At 36.7% G+C, this 20,246-nt stretch overlaps 1 protein-coding gene across 7 annotated transcripts in view; it reads left to right on the forward strand.

Moving 5' to 3' along the window:
• Positions 1-20,246, forward strand: part of NOL4 (nucleolar protein 4) — a 203,402-nt gene that overhangs the window by 143,356 nt on the left and 39,800 nt on the right. For 6 of the 7 annotated variants that reach the window (XM_071554586.1, XM_071554588.1, XM_071554587.1 and 3 more), the window contains 2 exons: positions 10,726-10,905; positions 11,658-11,849. In XM_071554586.1, coding sequence (XP_071410687.1) covers positions 10,726-10,905; positions 11,658-11,849 — 372 coding nt within the window. The remainder of the gene's footprint in view (positions 1-10,725; positions 10,906-11,657; positions 11,850-20,246) is intronic. The other variant, XM_071554589.1, reaches the window with a different exon arrangement.

A 20,246-nucleotide genomic window follows, 5' to 3' on the forward strand; every position in this document is an offset into this window, starting at 1 on the left:
GGTATATGGGTGCTTTTCTGACCCCACATGGCCTTCTGCTCTACGAAAGCTATCAACCTAAAGAGATACTTAATGGTATTGGTAGGGATTTAGAAGGTCACTGTGATCTGATTCTCCTGGAGAAGAGCACTTGCTGTTCAACACAGTGTGTTTTTTGCTAGAATTGGTTCCCTGAGTAGTTTGAGCAGGAATTGCCTTTTTTGGGGTAGTCATGGTTAATGATTTTCATATGGTCCTCATCCCTCACCCCCAAAATGTCAGACCATGTCTGTAACAGAAGCACAACCAGCTTAGCTTTAGAACTGAAAGATTCTCTTGTTTCTGTTTCTTGATGCTCTTTTTTCATCAATCCTAAGGGTACAGTGGTTTGGAGAACTAGTGAATAGAAACTGCCTTTATGAGAAATTTCCTGCAACATTCTTGTGATTGCTGTCATGTGCTAACTTCAAGCAATGCTTCTGGCTTACTCTTACGATAAATCCTTTATTTATCCTTCCCTAAACAAGGAGGATCAAACTGGATGCGTTTCTTATAAACCAGTCTAAAGATTTATTTGTGGTAGATAAGTAGGAAACTAATCAGTAATCTATTCCACCAGCTTCAGCTACAGACATCTCAGCTGCTCCTCTGTTACTCAGACTATTTCAAACAGCCTCCCCTACCCTGGTTCAGGAGCTCTGTCTTCATCTGTCCCCTCTTGATTGGTTTCAAGTTCTAAATCTCCCCACCTGGCCCTTAAGCAATAATTAAGGCCATTAGCCTCTGTCTCCAAGGGCTAGTTACTAACACAATCAGCTGATTTTCCTCCAGAGACTTTTTTAAAGCTCAGCAAAGGAAAAAGAGAAAAAATATTACTTCTGGAAGTAGATAGAGGGAAAAGGCAGAGGAAAGGCGAGGACAAGTTAGTCTGTTATTCTCAAGTTGTATCCTTCTCTGTAAGCAACATGCATATGCAACAAATTTGTGTTGTGGTCCTGTTGTATTCCTAGCTTTCCTCTTGAGAAATAAATGTTTAGTATGTCATCTTATTACCAGGATCATTTCTAAATGGCTGTTCAGGACTAAACAAATTATTTTGGGTTAGATGCATGTCATTAATCAATTGGCTTTGTTTTTTGGTATGAGTCTGTCTCTCAATATGTTACCATTGCTGTTTTTTTTTCCTTTAATCTGTACTTCTGAAGATATAAGTGATGGATCAGAAGAGGAGTGATAGTATTCTCTCCTCTTACCTATTCTGGCATATGAAAGTTGTGACTGAGCAACTCAGACTAAAGGAGTGCCTAAACTTGTCTCAAATTATGGAGACAGGTGAGTTGGAATTCCCTCCTCCATTGCTTCCACCAAGTGATTTTTAATCTCCCTCCCAAAATATGCACTTATGCCATGCTCAGACTGGAAAGGAGAAAGGTGCGAGAAGTTCTGAAAAGCTGTTGTGTAGGAATGAACTAGGAAGAGGAAACCAGCATAGGGAAGAACTTACGATGAATTCAGAAAGACCACACCAAGAAAGGTCTGTTAAACCATTTCTCTCTCATATCAATTACTATTTTTAGTTCTTCGTTATTTGCCGTTTCTGTTCTGTACACTGTGTTCTTCATACTCATATATGTTAGGATAAAAAAAATGCTGCTCCTCCTTCCCTCACAGAAAACACAAGTCCACTGCTCAGCATATGAGTATGTGTTTAAGAAATCCAGTGCTGCGTGGCCTTAGGTGGATTCTCTAGGGAGTTACTGAATTCTTGGACATCAAATAGCACACATTTTTCAAAGTCATAGCAAGGATGGGATGGAGGCATTCTTAGTCTTCGTTGCTTTCTTTCTCTTTACATAGTGAAAACAAATGCTCCTCTCCTTGGCTGCTGCTGCTCTTGCAGCACATAAACCCTGCAGTGATGATGTATTATTATTTCTACATCTGCCTCTGCTGGTGGTCTTTGAAGGTTTCTTTTGAAATTTTGTCCAGCCTAGAAGGCTCTTGTGTTCCTTCCATCTCTAGCTTTTCTGGGATACACAGGGAAGCAGAAAGAAGGTGGGCATGCAAAAAAAAAAAAATCACTTTTCTCCTGGCTTCCTCATATAACTCCAATTCTTTAATCTGAGAATGTGTTTGCTCCTTGGGAATGTTTTCTCTGCTATTTGGTAGTACAAAACTGTCATGGTAAAGAGTGAGAGGAAGAAAAAGGCAGTGAATTCAAAAGGCAGGTAGAAAGTTTTCATTCTCTGTAGTTGTAATTATCTTAGCAAGACTTCATGTGTAGCTGACAGTTAAATATTCAAGGGATGTTGTTTACAAATAAACACACAGTTTCCCAGTGCAGACTCATGCTTTGGGACTTGAGAAGATAGCCTTATGTTTCAAAGAGTCATAAAATGATTTGGATTGGAAGGAACCTTAAAGATCATCTAGTTTCAACCTTCCTGCCATGGACATGGACACCTTTCACTAGAGCAGGTTGCTCAGAGCTCCATCCAACCTGGCTTTGAAACACAGGGATGGGGCATCCACAACTTCTCTGGGCAACCTCTTCCAGTGCCTCACCACACTCACAGAAAAGAGTTTCTTTCTATTATGTAATCTAAATCTACCCTCTTTCAGTTTGAATCCATTCCCCCTTGTCCTGTCACTACATGCCCTTGTAAATAGTCTCTCTCCATCTTTCCTGTAGTCTCCTTTCAGATATTAGAAAGCTGCAATTAGGTCACCCTAAAGCCTTCTTTTTTCAAGGCTAAACAAACCCAATTCTCTCAGCTTGTCTTCATGCACCCAGTGCTGTTGGCAAAAGAGTTTGTAACTCTTACCAGCCAGTTTTGTAACAATTGACCAAAGAATTGCTGGTCAAAAAATGTTCATTATTTCCCTGTAATGGGAACCTCAGTAGTTACTGAAGTGTATTCCATAAGAAGAATGTTCTCTAAACCCCATATAAAATCTTGCTATTTCAGTTAAAAAAGAAAACAAAAAAGCAAAAACCCTGACAAATGGAAAGCTGTGGAATCTGGGTGGAAACTATAAAGATTCTTGGTAAAAGGTCAAAATTTCACTAGAAACTGGAAATGGTGCTTTTCCAATAGAAGTTTTTGATTGATGCATTTTGACCAGTCATGAAGTTTTCTTAACTTTGATAATAAAGAAGGTTTTAGTTTTCTTCTAGTTTGATTTTGAGTGTTCTATAGGAAATGTATAAATACTCTCTTGGCTCACGGTTTGCAGAAATATGGACATTTGTGATGGAGATTTCCTATGTGGCAGCCTTTGTCTCTCAAAATCACAGAAACTCTGTCAGATCTTTCAAAGCATCAAAATAGCAGTGTATGATGCCAAAAATAATTTAAGCTTTTATTTGAGTCTGTCACCGTGTAGCTTTGGTTTTTCAACTCCCACAAAGGGCATTGTATTTTTGCCAAGGACACAGCAGCCACATTTTGCAGTATGACTAGTTATTGATGGTTATATAACTACGTTCTTTTAGAATCTGGTTGAAAAACATCTATCTTCCTACATCAGTGACAGGAGTTCTGGAATTTCATTAATTAAACAACGTTTTAAAATCAAAGCTGTGAGAAGTAGGCAAGTCTCTCGCTCTTTAATCTCTGCCCTGGTGCTCTCAACACTTGTGGACTAAGGTGTTTTGGGCACACTTATTCTGAATTCCCCAGGAATTCTCCTTCTCCAGAATGGCTGGGGAAGGAGCAGGAGCTTTCCTGAAGAAGTTGAATCAGGTAATAAGATACTAGTTGTGGACAAATTATAAAGAAGCTCATCAAACTATTGCCTATAAATATATTTATTCTTCTACTTGACTGAGAATTCACAATTGCCTCTCTGCTTTTACTCTCTACTTAATTTCTAAGGTTATTTCTATTAGGGTCAAGTGATGAATTTTTTTGGTGGTCAATATCAGTGGGGATAAATCTAGGCTAGACTGTGTTTTAGGTAAAAAGAGAAAATATAGCACAGTAAGATATGTTTCAGGAGGTCTTTCAGTTATTTCTTATCTTTCAGTTATCCGCACTTCTATTTGTCCAGATAAAACCCACGAAAATGAAACTGTCTGGGTAATTTACAGTTTCCTTATTGCTAATAGAAGTGCATCTGTTGAAAGCAATAGTATAAGCAAACATAATATGATACAGACTGGCAAATTATTGAGAAAGAATGAGCAGATAGTCTTAGGAACAGTCACTTTTCTCTCAAGGATTACTGTAAAAATAATGACTGGAGAAATGAACATGTCAAAGATAATTCAGGAAAAAAAAATCTTCATTATTTCTTACTTCCTGTTGTAAATAACTGAACAGTTTCTTTCTGGGGCTCACATTGTTAACCCAGAGCAAACAAAAAAGATCTTTTAATATCTTATACAATCTACTCCACAAGACTTAACAAATTAGATAACACTTTTATAGAGTCAAACTATGAAACTCTGGATTTCAGCTGTCCATTTATCCAGTAAAAATGCTCTTGTTCTCATGCTCCAAATAGCAGAATTATGCACAATGATGCCTGCACATTATCAAGAGTGAAAATTTATGAAGGAGCTGGAAAGGCCAATTATAACATAACAAGGGGAGCAAATTGGTCATAGTCAGATGCGAAGATATGGGTAAGATGAGGAAATATGCGATGAGTTTATAAAAGTGAGGTTAATTGGATCTTTAAATAAATGGGGAGATGCTGAAATTGTATTTGTGAATTCACAGTCTTTTCTGTAGTGAGAAAAAAATAAAGATGGACAGTAAAGTTCCACACATGATAATATGAAGGTTTAAAGAGGCCATGAAAAAAGGTAATAACAGTGAAGTCTGGAAGATAGAAAAGCATAGAATTTAAGAAAGGTTGTGGGGAAAAATGGTTTCTTAATGAAAAATAATAGATAGTTGGACTACCATCTATAAAAACTGAAAGAGAATTGTATAGGGTAATAGCTGTACCTAAGTGTTCCAGTTATGCCTCCTACTTTCTTGTTTGAATTGAGGAGAAAAAGATGGGAATGTTTGAATTCATGGTTTCATCTTTTTTAATAGCAAAAGGGCATGTATGTGCTAAACATACTTTGTTTTCTAATGTGCAGTTTATATTACATATGGATTAGATTTAATGAAAAAAACCCTCCACCACTACCTCCTGTAGGCAAGTTGCCTGCTATCTGGAGAACTCTGTTTGCACAGGAAAAAAGTGGAACTCTAACAGTGCAATATGAATTTCAAATATATTTTTAAGGGGAAGTTATAGGGCATGAATTTTCCCTTCGCCTTACAGGCTTAACCTCTTAATTTTGTTTATGTGTCAAATAAAAGGCATGCTTCTTACTCATAGCCAGTTCACCTAAAATTAGTGTCACATGTTTTTCAAAAACTTTGTCATATGTAGAGTCAGTTAAAAATGTAAACTTGAAACAAAAAATTAAAATCAAGTTCTAATGTAATTGAAAATTCTGGAAAAAAACAGTCTTTAAAACAATCAAACCATGACTCACCAGAATATTATAATGCCTTTCTGAATCATAGGAATAGTTGCTATAAAATATGTTTTCACAACAGCACATGGAAAAATATGCAGAAAAGCATAGTAATTTGCAAGACTCTTTGCTGCAATTGTAGACTTTTGTATATTCAGTGGTACGGGGGAAATACTGAGATGTAGGTAAAAGAAGAAGGGGCTGGAGGTACAACTGAGGGGTTGAGCAGAATTCTGTGAGCTTTAGATTATGGTTTTATTTACTCATTAAAAAATTAGTAACTTTCACAGATGTGAAGGCAGATTTCTAGAATGCAATAGTGTATAGCCAGTAGAGTGTTTTCATCTCTGTCTACCTTCTAACTCCTTTCCTTTTTGTGCAGTATGGACAACCATGCGACTGTCTTGACAACTCCTCGAATCTCCAGATCTCTGCTGCTCACAGGAGTGTTGTGGTTTATGACTGTCTAATGTAACAACTTTAAGAACCACACACTATTCCACTAAATGTTAAACTCTCACTAAATGTAAATGTAAAATGAAATGTAAATGTGAAAAATGAAGCTTCATTAAAAACAAACAAACAAAAAGTACTGCTGCACTTCCTTCAGAGGTTTCTTTCCCTCAAAAGGTGGGGTATTTTGCTCCCTGTTGGCATTTTTAAAAAGTCACAAAGATATGATTTTTCCAGCTTTTGTTCATTACAAAATTAGTTTGCTATAACTGAGTAACTTTTGGTTGAGTAATTAAGGGCTGTCTTTTTACACTGATTGAGATAGCCAAGAATCTCTTGCTGTCAGCTGGTGGGAGAAGCCTCCTGCAGTGAGTTCATGTGGCATCATCCTCTGAACCATGTCTGATGGCCATACATCTGTGTCACAGCCTACAGTAGACTTTACATTTATAAATGTTATTAATTATTTCTGCTTTAGTTTTCATAAACTAACAGCATGGCTTCTTTTGACAACTGTGGGTTTTCTGCATTGCTGTCTTTTGCATGTATGGGGTATTCTTTCACCTTGAAAATAAAGTGATAAGTTTTTCTGCAGTAAGCACATTAGAAATTAATCAAGCAATAAAGAAATATATTTTTCATAGAAAGCCTGCAAATGGAATGCACTTTGGAGTTCTGGGAATTGCTCTTTGAGAAAGTTTCAGACCAGATGAAAAACATACAGAGAAGATCAGTAAGAATAATTAAGAATGAGGAAAACACGAGTTTCACAGCATAAACAAATTTACTGGGATGAGAAGACTGAGGAGAAGGGACATGATAACAGTCCTCAGTTATTGAAAAGATTCTTGTAAAGATGGAAGTGAATGTTCTCTTCCCCAGATGCAACAGCTTTCCTCCATGTGGTAGATACTTGGAAAAGAAATAAGCTTAGTACTCTTTCTGAAAGTCAGAGGTGGGTGTCAAAAATGTTTTAAAAATTCTAAAGACAATGAAATGCTCATGCAGGTTGGCTGGGAGATGCATGGAACCCCTGTCACTGGAAGTCCTAAGATAAACACTGTAATGTCCTCCCTGATGTTTTTTTGTATAATTTGACGCCTTACTTCAGGTGATTGTTGTTTCTGGCTTGTGATGTCTTAGAAAGAGGTTGATATTTCATGTCAGAAACTTCTGAAAGCAGGTTATTAGGGATGAACATTTACTTTCATTTTTTATGAAGTAGAAGTGCATAATACTTATTATTGTGAGGAAAAGATTAAAATAATGAACTCAGAACCTTCAGAAAAGATTAAAGACAAAGTGGTCAGAATATATCTATCAGCATCTCAGTATTTTTAAGACAACTTTATAATCATCACTATAAATGTTTGGGGAAGGTAATAGTCTTGGCCTTAACCTTGGCTTAATTTTTTCTCTTTTAATAATTTCTCATTTAAAATTGTTGTCACTTTCTTTTCCAACCCAGATTTGTTAAGCACAAAGGTTTCACCTGTGAAACATCTTGTGTCTACTAATGCTTATACTCCACAATTGCTTTAATCTTGCATTGCTGCCAACAGAGGCATGTATGCTCCCTCTCTCCCTTCCATGCTTGCCTTTTCCTGTCAGCACAAAGGTTTGTGCTTTCAGGTGGAAAACTGGAGACAAGACCTGATTGTGGCCTTAAACTGACTGGCAAAAAGAAAAATGAAACACAAGCAGGCAAATCCAAAATATTTTAACCAGGATCATTTCTTAATTTGAGTTCACTGCAGGACCATAAAATTTTTGTGTCAAGGGATGTTCAGGAGTTTGAATGACCAAATTTCTTTCTGTCAAAGGTGAGAACAGCTTTTTGAAAAGGTAGTGCAAGACCTAAAATTTGAAAATATTTACTAAAGAAAAGTTATCCTCTGCCGTCCTATCCCATGCTTCTTTAGTACTGCAGCTCTTAATAGAGTACCAAAAGAAAATGCTTAGCAACTTTTGCACAACTGGAGAGTCAACACAAGTGAGAGAAATGTCTCTTTCTTCTCTGAGTTCAATAGTCGTCTGTGTAGAAATACAGAAGTGTAGAAATTTTGTTCTAAACTGAGTTTTCACAAATTCTTCCCTCAGTTCGCCAATGCAATGGCTAGGGAAAAAGAACACTCTTTTTTTTCCTGGTACTGTATACAGTCATCAAATCCACAATTAATCAATATGGATTCCTGCCATGCAACTTTCTCCGAGTATGTTATTCCCCAGAGTTCATTTTGGGTGCTAAAGTTGTTAAAATAAAAACTTTGAAGAAGATACTGGACTAAGCTCTTTATGCAAGTCTTTCTTTGAAAAAGCCCAACAAAACAAAACCTTTACCATTGCATTTGAGAGACATACTTAAACCAGTTTGACCTGAATTTGTTTCCTTCACAAAAACAAATCTCCATCCTGGTGCATGATTTATGATCTTGGCATCCAGCCGAAACATATGTACATACTGAAATCAGTTTTGCATCTGTTTAACTTTATGCACATGAGTAGTCTAATTGAATTTAGTCTGATGAAATGACTCATGCGAAGTGACGTGTCTGCACAACAAAGGTTTCAGTCAGTAGGGTTCTTCAGGGCAGTAGCTTCTATGCTTCAGGTAGTGCCTCACATATGAAATGGCTTTTTGATTATTTCAAAGCCTTCTGCATACTGTATAACTGTAGTGACAGGTGAAATGAAGAAGTACAAGAGAAGAGTTTTGCAGCATAGGTCAGATCTTCTGCTGCATAGCACAATTACAATTATAGCAATTAATTAATTGCAACTTCCTTTTTTAAAAACAAGGCTTCTGAGAATCTGTTCAGGATTAGGGGAAATCATTCTTATTCTTTTGTAACAGGCTACCAGGCTACAGCTGTTGGCCTTTTGGTAGCTATTGGGCAGGTTAAGCACTGTTGCCTATATATGCTGCATACTCAGATAAGGTACAGCTATCATCTCCTTTCAGGATGGAACCAATATTCTTCTGGGGCCTGATAATTTAAAGGAATCAACAACTCCTGTAAAGAGTAGTTATCTGAATGGACAGCAATATAGATACTCATTGTCTTCTCAGGACAAAATAGCACTGTATCAACAAGAGGAATATTTTTTTTGCTGCTATTCCAAGTCTTATCTTTCCATACCCTCTCACATCTGCTATCCTGAACTCTGGCTAATTTCTTGATCCATTAGAGATGATGCTAAGCTTGCTACTTGTTGAACTTGTTTTTATCAAGAGGCTGGCTCTTCTGTATCCTGGATCTACTATAAGAGTCTAGGGAATGGAAAGTGGTTTAATGAAGAGACTTAAGAAAGAGGAGGAGAGGCTGCAAGTTCTGATATTAGGAGCATAAGGGATTAAAAAGTGGAACTGCCAGGGGATTTGTACTGTGAGAATAGTCTGGATAGGATAGATAAAAAAGGAAGACTTGGAGTATGAGTGCAGTTAAGGCAAGGCAAAGGATTCCAAAACTGATGTTGTACAGAGGACCAACATAAGATGGAAATGCAAATAGGGAAAGGGAAAAAAATAAAGTTGAAGTAAGAATATGAAGTGAGAAATGTGCCTTAAAGATGAATGGATTTGTTGGTTTTTCCCTTCTATCCCACTGTCCAGATATATTCTGGCATTGATGAAAATACCCTGAAATGAAGACAATTTTAGGAAGTTCAGAATGATGTTCAAAGCATGCAATTTTAAGTATTCTAGATGTATCTTTAATCGAGGCATTGAGCTCCTGCCTTTTGGTGACACTAAGGCAGGAGGCACATAAGTATGTGTGAAGTTCATTGTGTAGCACTGGATTCAGACAATAGTATGCTTTGAAGCAAGAGAGAAAAATAGTGAAATATTGCAGCATGAAAATATAGAAGTGAAATTGTGCTCTGAATTGCCTAAATGTGAATTTGATGGTTCTGCTGAAGATACTTTCTGATATTTTTGTGTGGCTGGGGGAAAGCTTTGATCTTGAAGTGTTAAGCTGTAGAATTGTAAGTTGTAGAAAGCTTTTTATTACTGATGCCGTTTTATGGCCTGCAGTTTGAAGTGCATGTAGTGGAAACAGGTAACTGAGGACTTGATATTGCAAGGGAAAATGCACTGTACTAACTTCTGATAATTGGAAACTTTTTTGTCCTACCAGTGAATACACTTTAATGAGAAACTGAACTCCTGCTCAGGGAAAAGTTCTGAATGCTGATTTCCAAAGATAAAATTGTTTTACTACATGATTCTCAGAGGAGCATTCAAAATGTAAACAAACCTACTCATCTCTAATTCATTCTGGGGTTTTGCAAGTGAAACCAAAATATAATTACCTCCATGTTTTGAATTACTTCTTGTAGCTCCTGATAATATATAATGTTCATTGCATGGATATCATTATTTCTTACTTGAATCCCCTTTACCTTAAAATGTGTGGTTTTTAATTCTTTAGAGTTTTGTTCAAATCAACTACCTCTTATTTACATCTTGACTAATACAAAGTTGTTGATATTTTTAAAGAAACTTCTGTAAATAATACATAAACAAGGCTGTATGACAAAAATTTCATGCTAACTGTAATTATCAAAGGTAATGAACTTGTTAATAGATTTAATGGATTTGCAGGTGGTCACATTTTTTTCAATCACTGAAATTAATACAGTTTTGAATTGTTTGCTCTTAGAAGGATTAGGAGCACTTTTTTTATGTTGAACAAATAATAAAAAGAATTCATGAAATTCTTTAAATATTTCTCAGGCATTTTTTATAAGTAGACCTTACTTTTGTGGTGAATTTTTACAAGCATATTCATTTTCTCTGTTTTCAGTCCCCTGCACATAGCTATTCAAGCTATGACTCTGGCAAGAATGAGAGTGTGGGCAGAGGGGCTGAAGATCTGTCTCTGAATCGAGGAGAAGAGGATGAGGATGACCATGATGAGCAAGAAGATCCCGAGAAGGTCAATGAATCAGATGGGGTAGAAGCTGAGCGACTGAAAGCTTTTAATGTAAGCCCTCTTGCACTCATCTTGTTTTCTCCTTCCATTCCTTTTGCATTGTTGTTTATGGGTAAGTTTGACCATATTAAAGGCACATTAATTTAATTTGTAGGATTTATTTCGATTATTATTTTAATGCACATTAATCTCTTGCTAACAGATGACAGATTTATTGTGTTTTATCTAGAATTTAAGGCAGAGTGCCATCTTTACCAGTGAGGAAAACAAATCTTTTTCTCTGTCTATGCATGTGCGACCGTGTGTGTGTGTGTGGATGTGTGTGTGTGCATGTTCACCCACTGAATGGAAAGAGGCTGTAGCTAGTTTATCAGAAGACCATTCTGGTGGTCAGCTGTTCCCTGTTGCTTTCCCAATGTATATAATTATGCATGAAAACACAAACAATTGTTCAAACAAAGAAAAAATGTGAGTCAGTTCAATAAAATGATTAGCAATCACAGCTTATTGTTAATAATGAAACTTAAGTAGTGCCTATTTTCACAATCTATTCTGGTTTATCTCACAAGTTCTGTATCTTACAGACTATTCTTTTCTTGTCTTTTTTTTTTTTAATAAGCCACTCCCCTCCCCCACAAATAACCCTTTAAAGAACTGTTTGAATAATATTTCTGGCTTCCCATTACAAACCTCTTCAGTGGATAGAACAAAAATGTCTTCCTATCAGTAATCAAGCCAGGAAGCTAGGAAGAGAAGAGAGCCACCCTCCAAACCCATCTCCTCTGTCTCCCTCTTGCCAACAGATGTTTGTCAGGCTGTTTGTAGATGAAAACTTGGACCGAATGGTCCCAATCTCTAAGCAGCCCAAAGAAAAGATCCAGGCTATCATTGACTCATGCAGGCGACAATTCCCTGAGTATCAAGAGCGTGCCAGAAAACGCATACGTACTTACCTCAAGTCCTGCAGGCGGATGAAAAGAAGTGGTTTTGAGATGGTGAGTTTTGACTTAAAACCCAGCCCTAGTTTCCATCAAAACCCCATATGTAAATCCATGGCACTATTTTGTTTTCATCTTAGCGTCCTTTTTTTTTTTTGGTTTGTTTATTTTTTTTAATACCAGGTCAGAGATATCTTTTTCCCCTCCTTCATTCTTCCTGAATTTACTGCCTTTGGTTTGAAAGTGCTTTAAGACAGTAATGTTCACCAAATGAACTAGAAGGATCTATAGGAAAAGAAGAACAAAGCAAGGCATAAGGAAGGGAACTGAATGATGGACAATACAGTGACTTATTTCCTACTTGAAGTTATAGTTACACATTTTTGCCTGGAAAGGTCTTGCAGTAAAATAGATTTTTTTCTTTAAAATTCTTTTTCTAACTGGATTTCAGTGAGATCTGTAAAAATTGATCCTGCTAGGGAAATGCTATACCCAAGAAAACATCCAGTGTAGTAACATCATAGTGTCAATGGGTTTAGCTTTGAGATTTTTCTTGTACACCTTAGTCTATTACTTATCAGTGAAAGTTACTGCTTTGAAAATATTTTTGTTGATATATGGGTGTGCAAAACCATATTTAATGGTTGTAAAACACAGATGTCAAACTTACAAGTTGAGCGTCCCAATGGTTTAGTAGTCATAATAGAACCAAAACTTGTGAAAATTATGTTGGTATACAACTGTCAGTCTTTTCAGATGCTGATATTTTAATATTACTCACTAGTGCAAAAATGGGTAAATTATGTCTCCTCACTAATTGGCAGCTTCATTCTCTCTAAAAACCTTTCGTTTTTTCCAAAATGGAGGAAAGTCAGAAGAAACTAGGTAGCTACACACCATGTGTTTAATGTGTCTTAGCTATCTCTCTGGCCTTTAGATGACAACAAAATCACCTCATCATTACAAATAGATATCATTTAGTGATTAAACATATCATTTTTTAATGAATCATCTGAAAGTCCATTGATTACGTTAAAAAATTACTGGAGATGATTGAATTTTCCTGTTTCTCTCTTTCTCTGTCTTTCTTTCCTTCAGTTTTTGCAAAGTACTTACAAGTACCGTATTGTTTAAGATGTTAGCTGACAGTTTTAAGAACAAAATATCAGGCTTATTTGTAGGGTAAGAACACTATTTGATAACACAAAAAGCAAAGACAGAAACTAAATTTTTATATGTGTTTGTGATTCTAATCAACTGCATGGTTTTATTATTTGGAACATTGGGTTAACACTGTCTCTGAACAATGGCAGCTCAGATGAAGAAAGACAGGTAGAATAAAGGACATCTGTACAGATAGATGTGCCAAAGGTTGACTGGTAGTATACATATCAGCTTGTTCAGTCTTCCAAAATGAAAGAAGGAACAATAGAAAGTAAATATTTTCAACAATTCGATAAATAACATCAGATTGCATCTACTCACTCTAACTGATGAAAATTCAGCAATGTTAAGTTCAGTGTTCACGATGCCAAATATTTTTATTTTGCTGTACTTTCGGTTGAAAACACTTAGAAAATTAGCCAATGCTACCAAATCTCTTCACTGTTCCAATTTATGGCCTTATTCCTGTCATTATTTATGATGCTGAGCACTTACATAAACTGGCTTATTTTTTGTCTTCTGAAAGACTTGTGCAACTGTTTTGCAATATGAACAAAGGACTACAGTCTGACCCATAAGAGCTGGGTTAGCTTGACTTTAATGCACATTTGCAAATGTTACTTTCATATGAATAAATGTTGGGGGATCAAATTTATTCCTGGGAGGGGAAAAGCAGCAGAGATTACAAGGAATATGATCCAAACAGGCAAACTTTATAGTTCAGAAATATTTCCTGGTTTTATAATGTTTCGTGACAGTTTATGATGGACTCTATTTCTTTTTAAGCAAACAAATTACCCTCTAAAGCATTGACTTTTTTCCCCATGAATGGAAGTGACAAGGCACTGAAGCTCATGCCAAAGATTGCAGCCCTCTTGGGCCTGAAGGGGTATCTGTCCTGTGTCCCTGTTTGCAGGTAGGAACACAAGCCAAAGACTATCCAAAGCCTCTGAAGGAGCTCCCATAATCTTCCCAAGAGAAAAAGAAACATTTTATATTTATTTATTTAGTAACTATAGAATTTATTATATATCCCTTCATTTAAAAAAATTATTTTCTGATTTCTAAATTACTGTATCATCATCTCTTGATTATATGCAGTTTTTAAAAATGCTACCATGGACAGAGCCATTTGACTGTGATTGTTTTAAATGTACTTACAATTTTGACAATGGAGAAGAATTGCTTTGTCTGGATAATAACATTTGTCTAAAACAATCATGACGGGCAACAATGATGTTGATTTGAATAAGTGACTACCTTCGAATACAGCAAACCAGGATAATGATCTACTCAGCAGCAATACCAGTACCATTCTTATATTAAATAGGATGTCAGGCCATAATCTCTACAGGAGACATCTTTTGCTATATACTTGTTAAGTTTTTCATTTTGTTGAGGTTCAAAGTGCTGCATTTTGAGCATCTAGTTGCATGAGTGAAAGAGAATTTTCTGTTTTATGGCATTCGACAATTCAGACTGTGTATGTAACAGTGTAGCTATCTACAGCATCATAGTGCAAAACAAAGAGAAGATGTAGCACTAAGTTAAATTAGTGTAAAACTGCACGGTGAAGATGAGAAAGCATGCCTGAAGCCTGCTTCTGTCAATTATATGCCATTTGTAATCCAAATGACAGTTCTTGCTGCATAACAGGCCACTTCTAGCTTTGAGGCAATGGAAAAGACCCAGTCTCACGAGAGTTCATATTGTTAATTAATGTGATTCTTAGTATTAATATTTTTAACAGATTGCTTATAGTTACTCTGCTTCTACTTATGACAGATAGTTGTCTGTGAATTCTGAGACAGTTTGCAGAGCTTCTTGATACAAATATGACTTTGAGAAGTTCCCTTTCAATATTGGAAATGCTTCGTCCATTTGACTGTTCAGCTTGTAGTTGTGCTGTTTTCATTCTGACACAAGTATGTCCCTCAGTAAGACACTGTCTAAGTTTTTCTCATGAACTGTAAGATGTTTTTCTCCTCCCATTGTCACTTACTAATGGACTGTTGAGAATGTTCTCTTATTAAATTCTATGATCTTGCTTAGAATCTTTCATTGAGAGGGAAGTTTGTCAAGTACTGAAATCAGTGGCTTTTGGGTGGGATTTCTAGGTTGTGTTTCTGCCTGCACTGTGCTACAGTGCTTTGTGAACTTCTTAAGGTTCTTGATGTTCTTGAAGAAATTCTTTCTTTTTCTCTTCATTAGTCCATGAACAAAAGAAAAAAATTACTGCCTTTTTCTCAAGGACTGATATAAATGAGAATTCCTATATATATTAGGGTTTTTGTGATTTATACAGACTATGCAAGAGGAATTTTGTCCCTGAAATGGTCAGATGACCTGTTTCAGTAATGTTTTTAAGTTCCTTTGTTTAGACTTGTCCCAGCTTCTGTATCTATAGAGAACAACCAATTAAAAAAAGATAGCAGACAGCTGCTAAGGGTATGTGGTATGTGTTTATTTAATTGTAGTACAGAAATGCTTTTGATCCTAGAAATAATCAAATGAGGTTGGATTGACTTAATAGTTACATTTTTCTTACTGCTACTGCAGTAATGCAAAGCAACACTATCAAAGAGCAATGCCTTCTTCTGTATTGGAGAGAAAAGGCTAGTCATAAATGCTTTTTCTTGTCTGAAGGCAAGTTTGGATGTGTCAGAGAAGAGTCACACTATGCCTGAAGACAGTTCCTCATTTAGATCCCAGTATTGTTCATCCCAGGCCCTTTTGCCAGGCTCAGTAATGAATAACTGAACTCTGTTTTCTACACTGTCATTTGGTTGTGCCAGTTGGCTGTAAGAGGGATTTTAACAATTTGCAACTGAGCTTATGTTGATCAAGGGGTTTTGAATGTCTAGTGCTTGTCATGCTTCTATATTGTGATTGAGCAATGGTGGGGACTGGTTTCCAGAATGGGGTGTGTTTTCTGAGATCTTCCTCATTAAGATTACTCAGGAGAGGTATCTAGGTTCTGTTCTTAAGTTTTAGGTTTAGAGAATGGAAGCTTTTGTTGTTATTTACTGAATTTAGTGCTGAAAAGTCCAACTGCCCATGCAGTAACATGGGCTTTCAGTCCTCCAGGCATTTTATGTCTGGAAAGGTCATAAGCATTTTCAGGAAGATGAGGGTATGTGGATCCAGGGATGCATATCTAATTGATTAACAAGCTGGGAAGCATTAAGAAAATTATCACAAGAACAGTTACATGAAGATTGACAAATAAGAGTAGAGTTATATCTTTATACTCCACCCCAAGCTCTGTCAATTGGTTGCTTTCCTTTATAATCATCTCACCCTAGTCTGACAATGGTTGACTTCTGTAAGTCTGGAGGGGAACCTGGCTGAAAAAGAGCAAACCTCCTCTCTGACAAATGTTGACTTTAACCATTAGATCTCATATATTCTTAAAAACATATTCTAGAAACAGTTTCCCTAAGGCTTTTAAATATGCTTTTTTCACCACAGAACATTTAAGTGAATACTCATATGATTTTTAAGAACTGCCTGTTAAATCCATCTTAGAAACCATTTGCCTTCAATAAATTCAGCACATGCAGGCAATTTTGGAAAAGTGTACAGCAGAAGTTACACTTTTTCAATTAACCTTGGAAAATGTGGAGAAGTTAGCTCTGAAAAAGGCATGATAGTTGTAAAATGAATTAAAACTAAAAACATTATAAGTACTTTGCAACCTGATAGCACTTAGTCTCCTACATTCTAAGAAAGGTAAAGATAGGAATGCAATTTTGACTTTTGTCTCAATTTTTTTATGGATTTAGAAGAAAAAGAATCCCCTCAAAAGCGGCAATAAGTTCTGATATAGGAAAGGTCCCCCCACCCCCTTTTTTTTTAAATCAGAAAAAAATGTAGGAAATATTTCAGGTTTTTTTATGCTCTGATTCTGAATTAGATTGATACCTCTGCTGCAATGTTGCTTGGTTAACTGGTTTGCACCAATAGTTTAAGAATAAGGAGACAGTTCAGTGTATTGGTTTAGGGGGAAACAGGAAATAATGTTAAATCAGACTCAATTTTTTCTAGTTCGCTGGATTTTTCCTAGTAAACTCCAATCAGAGCATCCAAAATGATCCTCAGCTGACTCTGAAGGACTTAGGTCAGCATGATGAGTCCTGGAGTTTTCTGTCACTCTGAAATGCCATAGGGATAAAGGTAATCTTGCCTAAGTTTGTTAGAGAAATTATGTGACTGGCTCCCTCAGCAATTAATGAGTGCTTAGATGAACCAGTCCAAAGAGGTTCACAGTTAGGTACCCTAACCTTGACCCTAACATTTCCTTAATCCTAACCCTTCTGCAACAGGAAAATACCTGTCTTTTCAATGAAACAAAAGGGAGTTGAGATGACAGCTTTAGACAAAATACTTGAGTTTAAGGTAGATAAAGTCAGATGGATATTCTTGCTGTTGTTCACGTAAGTCATTTAAAATTTTGACTAGCCCTACTGAAGCTGCTCTCTTGAATAAGCAGAGCAGAACTTAGTCCCATATGTAGGCATAGCAGCAGCAGTAGAAGCATAGAGGATGATTGGAAAGTGTCATTTGCTTAACATTTAGACAGGAATATGGATATGATAAGACATATATGGATATATTAAGGTGCTGTCATAATCAAGGTGCAACATGACATGTTTTAATTAAATGTATTTCAAAGCTGAAAACTTAGAAAAGTGATGTGAACATCACTGAAAGTTTAAAAAAGCCTCTTCTGCCATTTGAGAATATAGTCATAATTACTTCATTGAATTCTTTACTAGGTGTTACAATTGAGTATTTTTCACAATACTGCAAGACTGAGAAAAATATATCAAAACCTAGACTGAAATGAAGTGTTACAAGTATTAAAATGCCAGTCCAGTTGTTCATATTTCACTATTCTGTACTAACAATACCTAGAGTCATTGATTAAAAATGGTTGGGTTGGAAAAGACCTTAAAGTTCATCTAGTTCCAACCCTCCTCCCATGGGCAGGGACACCTTCCACTAGACCAGGTTGCGCAAAGCCCTGTCCAACCTGGCCTTGAACACTTCCAGGAACTGGGCATCCACAGCTTCTCCGAGTCACCTGTTGCAGTGCCTCAGCACCCTCACAGTAAAGAATTGCTTCCTAATACCTAATCTAAATCTACCCTCTTCCAGTTTCAGATCATTATAAAAGTATGTCCAGTGTAGTGCAGTATTGTAGTTCATCCAGTCTTTAAATTCAAAAATACTCAATAGAAAGGTTTCTGAGTGCTTTGTAACTGCGCTGTGTAGGGCAGTTGTGTCATACATTTCAGTTCATTGTGCTGAGTAAAAGCTCAGGTAATGCGTTCCCCATCTTGTAAAATATTTTGTACATTTTCTGTGAAAAAATGTTATTTAGTTATTGCATACTGTTACAAATATTTTAGGAATTTTAAAACATTGTGTTAGATCTTAATAATTTATTATGAAAGAGTTGTGGCATATTTGCAATATTTAATTTTGGACATGAACTGGTATTGCAATACTGAGGAAAAAGCTGACATGCTGGAGAGCACCAAGGATTGTCTAGTTGTTGGGAGCCCAACATTCAAAGAAGTGCTTAGTGATACCTCTGGAAAAACTTGGTTATTGCCAGTGAGGCATCTTAGGCATTTATCTTCCCTTTTGGATGCCAAATCACTTTGGAAAATTTGAAACTACTTTTTTTCCAGTTTGAGTAATAGTTACAATACTTATCCACATATTTATATTAGAATTCATACTACTTCTCCCAAGTAGCAAGCAATAGGAGAAGAGGAAATGGCCTCAACTTTTGCCAGGGCAGGCTTAGATTGGCTATTGGGAAAACTTTCCTCACCAAAAGGTGTAGCACTGGGACAGACTGCCCAGGGAAGTGGTGGAGTCACCATCCCTGGAGCTATTTATAAGAAGTGTGGCTGTGACACATGTGGGGACATGGTTTAGTGGTGGACTTGGCAGGGTTCATTTAATGGTTGGACTTGATGATCTTAAAGGTCTTTTCCAACCTAAATGATTCTATTGTTCTGATACCTAAGGCTTTAATGTATTTTTGGTAGATTTCAGAGACGTAAGTTCTTTTAGGCTGCTCAAATCCTAAGTGCAGTTATTAAATGTCTTTCCCACAAGATTGGGTGCTTTCTCAGGCTTTGCCAAGGCCATGGTGTTTGTGAGAATCCACCTGCAGATAACAGAAGAAAAAAACATAAGAAGAAAGCATAACAGCCCCTGGAAAGTCTCCAAGGGGCGGTTCTGAAGACCCCGATGGGTTGCCCCCCAAGAGAAATGAAAATGATGATTGGATGTTAATATCTGGTATAAAAGTTGTAGCATTCCTGGTCACAAGGTCAGACCTTTTCGGTTTGCACCTTAGAACCTTCTAATAAAGGCAACCTGTATATCTTTCTCCATTAACTTGTTTCCAAAGTGTCTGTGTTCACAGGTCATAGGCATTAGTTCTATGATTTATATTAGGGTGTCTGTGAGCAAAATTAAGTAACGTGTATGTTTATGTGCTTGCACCTGTATTAAACTGAGAGATATCTTTTTCAGTGTTAATTGGCCTAAACTACAAGGTAGTATTTATGAACATGTCAGTTTATACCATTCTGCATTTTAGCAGGTGTACATGTGTGCCCATGATCTGACATTACAGATAGCTACATTTGCAGAACTGAATCAGACTGGTGCAACTGTCAGAGTATGTAGACCAAACTTCTGTGTGACAACTTTGACTTCTCTTTCTACCGGATCTCACAAAAATGCCAATGTAGTAACTTCAGAGACAATAAATCTGTAAACACAGGAGGACAACAGGCACAGTAAATTGCAAAATTCTTTTTTGTGAATAACCTGCTCCTAGTGGTTTACCCTGAAATATAATTCATCTATTATATCATTAATTGGTAAATTTATACCAAAAATGTACATATGAAATTAGAACATAGCGCTTTTTAGATTCTGTGTAGAAATACAGGAATTGTGTGAATATGCCAAAAAGGTTATTTTGTGTTTTCCATGAATATACTGCAAAGGTACCTCCATTTAAAAGGGCAGTCCCATGGTGTAATGGAGAGCCCTCCGGACTCTGAATCCCAAGGACCTGAGTTCCAGTCTCAGTAGGGACCGTCCCCTGGCAGTTCAATGCCTCCCTGCCATCCCATCCCGTCAGATCTCAGATGCTCAGCAGCATCAGCCCTGGTTAGTATGGGGTGCTGTGACAGTCCCGAGGACTTCACTGTCACTGTCCAAGCTCGCTCGGTCGTGGCAAATGGACCTGAGGAC

The sequence above is a fragment of the Pithys albifrons genome, chromosome 4, assembly GCF_047495875.1.
Source record: "Pithys albifrons albifrons isolate INPA30051 chromosome 4, PitAlb_v1, whole genome shotgun sequence".
Classification (NCBI taxonomy): Eukaryota; Metazoa; Chordata; class Aves; order Passeriformes; family Thamnophilidae; genus Pithys; species Pithys albifrons.